Source organism: Phoxinus phoxinus (assembly GCF_949152265.1).
Source record: "Phoxinus phoxinus genome assembly, chromosome: 6".
Classification (NCBI taxonomy): Eukaryota; Metazoa; Chordata; class Actinopteri; order Cypriniformes; family Leuciscidae; genus Phoxinus; species Phoxinus phoxinus.
Window position 1 is genome coordinate 43,627,292 of NC_136881.1, and position 8,446 is coordinate 43,635,737.

The 8,446-nt window shown below is 37.9% G+C and overlaps 1 protein-coding gene across 1 annotated transcript; it reads left to right on the forward strand.

Moving 5' to 3' along the window:
- Positions 1-601: 601 nt before the first annotated feature.
- Positions 602-4,052, forward strand: LOC307001081 (uncharacterized protein). The gene is made up of 3 exons (XM_079617220.1): positions 602-951; positions 2,159-2,192; positions 3,012-4,052. The coding sequence occupies exons 1-3, from the start codon at positions 718-720 to the stop codon at positions 3,437-3,439; spliced, it is 696 nt and encodes a 231-aa protein (XP_079473346.1). The 5' UTR covers positions 602-717; the 3' UTR covers positions 3,440-4,052.
- Positions 4,053-8,446: the final 4,394 nt, after the last annotated feature.

Below are 8,446 nucleotides of genomic sequence, written 5' to 3' on the forward strand. Positions count from 1 at the left end.
GATGCAAACTACTCATTTCAAGTATTTAAAGTATAACATTATTTAGTTTATTACATTTTTTGGCATTTTCTAGTGTCGTATATCAAACGGCTTCTCCAACAAGAACAAATGTAGGGTGGGAAATATGATGTGCACAGATATGTGATTTATAATAGACACTGCACCATTAAAAAAATATAGTTAATTTCGTCTTTAAGAGTGAATGTGTTTTATTTATTTGAAAAAATATATATAATTCGAACAATAGAACAAATAGATGACTGATTCCAATCGGGCAGTCGGGATCGCGGTGATAGTGGAAACGACAGCATAAATACTGCTTACATTTACACTTCGTGTGATATAGTGTGAAATGCTAATGAAGTGATACATGTATATGATATTCCATGTATTAAGCTAGCGGAATATGGAGCCAGTCACAGAAATTCACACTTCATATTCCTCCCATCTCTGCTTGCGCAAGAGCGAAAGGAGCGGAAAGTTGGTCGGTTTCTCTCTCTCTCTCTCTCTCTCTCTCTCTCTCTCTCTCTCTCTCTCTCTCTCTCTCTCTCTCTCTCTCTCTCTCTCTCTCTCTCTCGTGGGTGGAGGGAACCCCGCTAGTTCCTCCTCCAGCGCTCGCGGGTATAAAGCTCATGTTGTGATGATGTGCTGTACATTACATCAGTTCAGTTGCACCTGCTGTGGATTATCGTGTCTTCACATCGCTAGTTTCTGGAGATGTCCGCGTCCACAGATGTCGAGAGCCAGTCCCGGCCCCGGGCCCGCTGTCTGGACACCTTCCTCACCGGGTCCGTGATCGCGCTCTTCATCATGTTCGCGGTCGCGCTCGGGGGCGCGCTCTGGTTCGCCAAACACATCGAGAACGAGATAAACGGGAGAAAATCACAAGAGTCCGAATCGGAATCGGGACTCCTGAAAGCGAATTTCCCTGACAACGGAAACGCGTATAAGGTAAGGTTTTGCCGTACAAAAATGACATTAAATGTTTTTCAAGCATGTTTTTATAGTTTTACCTTACCAAAACATACAAATAAAAGACATTACGAGCATGTTTTACCATTATATTAGCCTATTTGAAGTAGATTCGGTAACACTTTACGATAAGGTTCATTCATGTATTAACTAACATTAACTAAGCAATACATTTGTTACAGTATTTATCTTTGTTAATGTTAGTTCCTAATAATCCAGCTGTTCATTGATTTTTCATGTTAGTTCACAGTGCATTAACTAATGTTTACAATTACAACCCTTGATTTTAATGATGTGGATTAGTAAATGTTGAAATGAATATGAAATGCTGAAGAAGGATTGTTCACTAAGGTAGTTATCTAATGAACCTTATTGTAAAGGTTTACCGTACTCTTATTTATCATGTCATGGTATGTTTTTTGAATATAAGTATGATTGTTTGGACCCAATGCATGTGTTATTCAAAGTACATTGGCTCATCTGATTATAATAGTCAAGTCACCTTAATTTATAAAGCGCTTTTAACAGTATAGGCTAGATAGTTTCACAGCAGCTTTACAGTGATAATAGGACATTACAGTAACAGCGATTGTTTAGGCTTTACAGCAGCTTTAAAATAAAGTTATTGTCCAGATAAAGTCAGTTTTGATTGATTCGCTTCTGTTGCAAAGATGATTAGTTATTAACTTATTAATCGTTTATATTGTGATACTTAAACAGAACTTTTTGTGCAGCTCAGTAGAAAGCTTTGATTTTAGAAGCATACTGTTAGATGAAAGTCACACAATGCTAAGTTTTCGGTAAATAAATGAGCGTAATTCTTTAGAAAGTGGTGTATGGTTGATGTAAGAAGTTAAAAGATGGTTTAAATAAACCAGGACACTGATCTGAAGAACCCGATAAAGCATTTTAGTCTAAAAGAGAATCGTGTAAGATCCTTTTACAGCCAATCTGTATTGTACATGTCCGGACTCATGTGTGTAGAAGAAGAGCTTCCCCGTTGGCCTACTTTCCCCCGCCGCCTGGCCAGCTCTAGACATGTTTCGGGAGATTTACTGACTCGTGTGTGTGTGTGATGATTCATTCAGCGCATGATTTCTTCTCGCCCCTCGCCTCTCTCTGCAGGAGTGCAAAAGCTGTTGAACCTGTTTCTAATGTGTGTGTTTTCTGTCTTCTCTCTTTTTAGATGCAGAATTTTGCATACCTGAGGGCCATTCAAAGTAAGTTCTTACCATTGTATATTTCAGACACTGTACTCAAATAATGCAAAAAAGAAAGAAAGAAGAGAAGTGTAAAGCACTTGTATTTAAACTACACTCTAAAAAATGCTGGGTTGTTCCAACCCAATTTTGGGTCAAATATGGACAAACCCAGCCGTTGGGTTAATTTTTTTAATTACATTTTTAACCCAACGTTTGGGGTTTGTCCATATTTGACCCAAAATTGGGTTGAAACAACCCAGCATTTATTAGAGTGAATGATTTTACTTTCATGCATTCCACCACTGCAAAAAATGCTATTCTTACTAAGTATTTTTATCTTGTTTCCAGTCAAAATATCAAACATTTCTTAAATCAAGATGCATTTACTAAAGTATTACAATTATATAAGATATTAAGTCTTGTTCAGTGAGTTTTTGCCTAAAACAAGCAAAATGATCTGCCAATGGGGTCAGAAAAATAATGTAGTTTCTGTTTAAATTAACATTATTTTTCTCACCCCATTGGCAGATTTTAACTATAATTTAAGCATTAACTCACTTAATTTTGATGAAATCCCCCGGAAAACAATACATAATATCCTATTATCCTATGTTATTTTGCTCATCTAGTAAATGGTTCTTGATTTAAGAGTTTTTAGATATTTTGACTGGAAACAAGACAAAAATACTAAGTAAGAAAAGCATCTTTTGCAGTGTTTACGTTGTGTGTGTTTTTCTTGTACAGCACTTCGGTTAACTTGGGTTGTTTTTAAATTGTGCTTTATGAATGAACTGTATTGTATTGTGTTGTAAAAGTCTCCTTGTCTTTGCCCTGCAGGTGAACTGAAAAGTGAAAACATGGCGTGGGAAGGTTTCGCTTACGGAAAGACTCACACCATCGGCTCTCTCTACAGCTACGACAAAAGTCAGAAAGCACTGGATGTGAAGGATAGTGGAAGCTACTTTCTGTACGTCCAGCTCAGTCTCTTCTGCAAGGGGATCTGTTCGCCTGGCCAGTTCACCGTCAGCTTTTACAACCGCCTGAACAGCAAGGAGCTCTCTTGTACCGTCCTGCTACCGGAAGCCAACGGGACAGAGCCGGTCAGCCGGACATGTTGGCGTGTCGTCACTTTCCCGGGGAAAGTGAACCGGCTGATGGCTAAATCTGAGATCCAGGGCTCACTGGGCGACTGGAGCCTGCAGGTCAACGACTCTGGATTTGGGATGTTCCTCGTGGACGGAGTACAAGCAGCACAACATACGTGACCGAACTGATTTCGATGCACTCAGGACTGTTTTCATACTCAGTCCGCAAACTATCTTGGCTTATTTGGCGAGGCCTTCAGCTATCAAAAAGACTGGCACTTTAGCATATTAGCCTCAATATTTTTATGCATTCTGCCAAATATGGCAGGTTTTCCTCTACAAAAAAAGCCCATAATATGCAAAGACATTTGGAGACTCGGTCTTGGGCCTGAACGGATAAGCAGTGCTCCCTAAGCAGTATTTATAACTGAAATATATTTATATGTGTTTAACATTTTGAAGACTTGTTATATTTATAAAAAAATGTATAATGTGTGTAAAACACTACGTGTGTGCGGCGTAAGACCTGATGAAGGTGATATAACTATACTGTCTTAGCCTCGCGATGTTTATGGAACATCGCAGAAATATCGTGAACTTTGACCTACACATCAACACTTAACTAGTGTACTAAGTGCCCTGGTTAGGTCTGTATTATCACTGTACGTTTAAAAACTCAAAAAGCTGAATGCTAACAAACTCAGGAACTCTAGAGATGAATGTAACAATGATGACAATGTTTGATATGCTTTATTTTGTATACTATATTTAATAAAACTAAATGTTCATTTTACGTAACTGTGGGATGTTTGATGAAAAACAGACAAGCATAAACTAATATAGCGTTAGCATCAAGTACCAACCTAACAAAAACAGGTTCTAAGAACGTTTCCATATAATGAAAATGTTATTTCTGAATGTTCTCAGAACTGTTAAAAAAAAAACAAATAATAATAAAAATAATAATAATGTGATCATTAAGGAAACATTCTGTTTTTATAATTTTCCAAACATTTCAGAAAAAGAAAAAAATGCTCCATGAATGATGTATACATAATATTTTTGTGCTAACGTTGTGAGAATATTAAACACCAGATATGAACAAACCTTCTATTAATGTTACTGAAAGAACGTTTGGTCATAACATTAAAATGAGCCAATGGGAGTTATAAAATATATTCTCACTTCCCAGCAAGCAATAGCCGTCATTTCACTGTCTAGGTTAACTATAGACCGGATATAGTCTGGCTATGAGTAACACACTTCTAGACAGAATAACCTTTTTTTGATCGTTTTTGCCAGATGTTAGATATTCCCACATGCAAGCAGACTCAACAGTGATTACAAGGTGTTTGGTTTCATTTCTTTGTTATCTAATTGATAACTAGTCTATTATTGGGCTCTGGTTTAGACGTCTATTAATTTTTCTCTGACAGCCCAAATGTGGGCTTGTTTTAGCCTAGACGTCTGGCTGTGTTTAGACATTGCATGTGTGAATGTATGTGATCATCTCTTCACACACACACTTGTGTTGTGAAGCAGAGCAGTGTCTGAATGCTAACAAACTCAGGAACTCTAGAGATTAGTTGGATTCTGCAAGAATTGCACTGGTTGCCGGTTGCCGCTCGCATCAAATTCAAGTCATTGACGTTTGCCTACAGAACAACCACTGGTACTGCTCCCCTGTACCTGAACTCATTACTTCAGACTTATGTGCCCTCCAGAAACTTGCGCTCTGCAAGCGAACGGCGTCTGGTGGTGCCATCTCAAAGAGGCACTGGATCTCTCTCTCGGAGCTTCACCATGACTGTTCCTGCTGGTGGACTCAGAGCTGCTGAGTCTGTAGCCATTTTTAAAAAACTGCTGAAGACCTATGTGTCTACACGACAGCACTTGATCCAGTAACACTAACTCTTTCTCCTCTATTCTATCTTTAAAAAAAAAAAAAAAAAAAACTGCATTAGATTGAACTGCGAAGGGTCATAGCACTTACATACTGTTGTCCTACTGCTAGTTTAATCGCTTCTATTGCTCTCATTTGGATAAAAGCGTCAGCTAAATGAATAAATGTAACAAAGATGACAATGTTTGATATGCTTTATTTTGTATACTATATTTAATAAAACAAAATGTTAATTTTACGTAACTGTGGGGTGTTTGATGAAAAACAGACAAGCATAAACTAATATAGCGTTAGCATCAAGTACCAACCTAGACATCTGGACGTCTTTTAAACGCAAAGTTGCTCGCTGGGTTACGAGAGCGAGTGGAAGGCAGTGCAATGGAGGAGATTCAGAGAAACTTCTGGAGCTTTTTGCATGTCCATGATGTGATTCTTCATATGTTGCCTGTTTGAAAGCTGATTGGTCTTTTTTTTGCCTTTAGTTAGTAGCCAGTAGGAGTTATAAAATTAGATGAATACAAGCTACAATAAAATGGATGTGAGGAGTTTGTATTGAGATCTCTGACATTTGGGATTATGTGCAAAAAAATTATAATATCGGCACTGTATGTTACAAAGCACTCTTAAAAATAAAGGTTATTTTATGGCATTAATGAGAACCTTGAACATACATGAAACCTTTCCAAAAAAAGATTCTTCACTCTAAGAAAAATGGCTCTTTTAGGAATCATTGCTTGCTAAAATTAAGCCGCTTCTATCCGAGAAGTCAATCATCTTCTGAAAGAGTTACATTGGCTGCCAGTTCATTATAGAAAATTAAAATTAAAATCATATTACTTGTTTATAAATCTATACATAATCAAACACGAGCTACTACACCACTATAATCCCTCAAAGCCTAACGTCTGAAGATTAAAACTTGCTTAAAGATAGACAGAGAGATTTTTATTTGTCCTCGAGAGGACATTTGTTTCCACCATAGATGCGTACATAATACAAACACACATAACATATTAAGAACATGACCATATAAACATAAAAAATACCTGCATACCTGACGTATCAATGGCAGATTTCCTATGTATTTAGAGCTCGTATAGATACAGGAACAAAACTCTTACTAAACTTGGCCTTTCTACTCATCGGTAACCTATACCTACGGCCAGAAGGCAGAAGGATAAAATATTTGTAAAGTGGGTGTTCTGAGTCATTTAAGATTTTGTGCCTTTCGCAACGTGAATGTCGAGACACTATCCGATAAATTGGGGGTAGGGATACCAATAATTTTACTTGCTAAATGAGTTATCTTTAAGAATTTGTTCTTGTTGGTCACTGTAAGCATATGAAAAAAAACAAATGGCACCATAAGTAAGGACTGGCTCAATAATACTGCGATACAGGAGCAGAAGAAGACGTGGCTGAACAGACAACTGCCTACGTTTACGAATAGCTGTCAGTCTTTGTTGACAGTGTTTGTAAACCCCTAAAGTGTGCTGGTTGAAATTGAGATTTTGATCCAAAATAATGCCAAGATATTTGAAATGCTCTATTCTCTCAACTATCTCTCCATTAATGATAATGCTAGAAGCATGGATCTGTGTTTTTGAGGTGCTAAAGACCAGTTCCTTAGTCTTTAACGTTGATAGTCCAAAAAAAGAGTCATTGTCCTCATTAAGCAGAGCAAGAATGGCGGTATCATCTGCATATTTGAAGTAATGAGTAGTTGTAAATGGACTCTGACAGTCATTTGTGTAGAGAATAAAAAGGAATGGGCTAAGTACGCACCCCTGAGGGGCGCCGGTATTAAGGACAATGGTTGGTGACAATGCACTGTCCACTTTAACCACTTGGGGTCTATTAGAAAGAAAATTATGGATCCAATATATTAGAGATGATGGGACTTGCATACTCTGTAGTTTCTTTATCACCTGATGACGCTGAATCGAGTTAATAGCGGAACTAAAGTCAATAAAGAAGTCTGGCATAATTCCCAGAGATGTCCAGGTGTTGAAGTAGACAATGTAAGAGTCGGGCCACTGCATCATCAGTACCTCTCTTCTGCTTATATGCAAATTGTAGACAATCTAGAGATGGTGTAACACATGGAAGCATAATATTTTTGACGATTTTCTCAAAACATTTCATTATAACAGAGGTTAATGATACAGGCCTGTAGTGATTTGACTCGGATGTTTTTTTTTTTGGAACAGGAATAACAATTGATGATTTCCATTTGACAGGTATTGTTGAAGTACAGAGTGAGCGAAGGAAGAGAGAATGGAGAATAGGGGTTAATTCCAGGGAACAGCTTTTCAAGACCCGGCCTGGAATATATATATATATACATATTTTTTTAAACCTTTATTTTTTTATAATATATGGCTGCTGGAATACCATTCGGCCCAGGAGCTTTATTCGGTTTGCAGTTAATGAGCTGGAAATAAACGTCCTGCCTGGTTAGAAGGGACTCATAGTTCAACTCTTGAAAGGGTTATCACACTCAGAGGTGAAGTCAGAGGTATCAAAACGGGCATAAAAATGATTGAGATTACTTGCAGAGGTGGTGGGATCTGATACACAAGTAGTCTGTTTAAAGGCTTGTCCAGTAAGAGTCCTAACACGCTGGAATGCCTGCCTGGTGTTCATATTTGCAAAGTCCTGCTCCAGTTTGTTCTTATAATTATTTTTCGCTTTAAAGATTTCATTTTTGATATCCTCATTTATTTTTTTAAGACCAACAGAGTCCTTTTGCCTGAAGGCAAGTTTCCTCCTCTGGAAAATATATTTTATCTGTGAATTAATCCATGGTTTTGAGTTGGAATATGCTCTGATAGTCTTTACTGCTATCAAGAGATCCATACAGAATTTGATGTAATCTGTAATAATTGAAACCTGTTCATCCAGGTCTCCCTCAAAGACTTCCCAGTCTGTACATGCAAAACAGCCTTGAAGCATGCAATAGCATCTTCCGACCATTGGGGGATGCTGCGTATTACTGGTTTGCATTGTTTCAGCCGTTGTTTGTAAACAGGAAGTAAATGGATAACATTGTGATCCACTAACCCTAGCGGTGGGAGAGCTCTAGCTTTAATAATAATAATAATAATAATTATTACATTTATATAGCGCTTTTCCCGGCACTCAAAGCGCTTTACATAGAAGTGGGGAATCTCCTCACCACCACCAATGTGCAGCTCCACCTGATGATGCGACGGCAGCCATATTGCCCCGCCTAGCTTCAGTGGGCAACCAGTCTTGGCTACAGGGTGATATGGCTACTGGAT

Coding starts and splice junctions, on each gene's coding strand:
- LOC307001081 (XM_079617220.1), top strand. CDS start 718: ATGTCCGCGTCCACAGATGTCGAGAGCCAGTCCCGGCCCCGGGCCCGC. Junction 952..2,158: donor ACAACGGAAACGCGTATAAG/GTAAGGTTTTGC, acceptor CTCTCTTTTTAG/ATGCAGAATTTTGCATACCT. Junction 2,193..3,011: donor ATACCTGAGGGCCATTCAAA/GTAAGTTCTTAC, acceptor TTTGCCCTGCAG/GTGAACTGAAAAGTGAAAAC.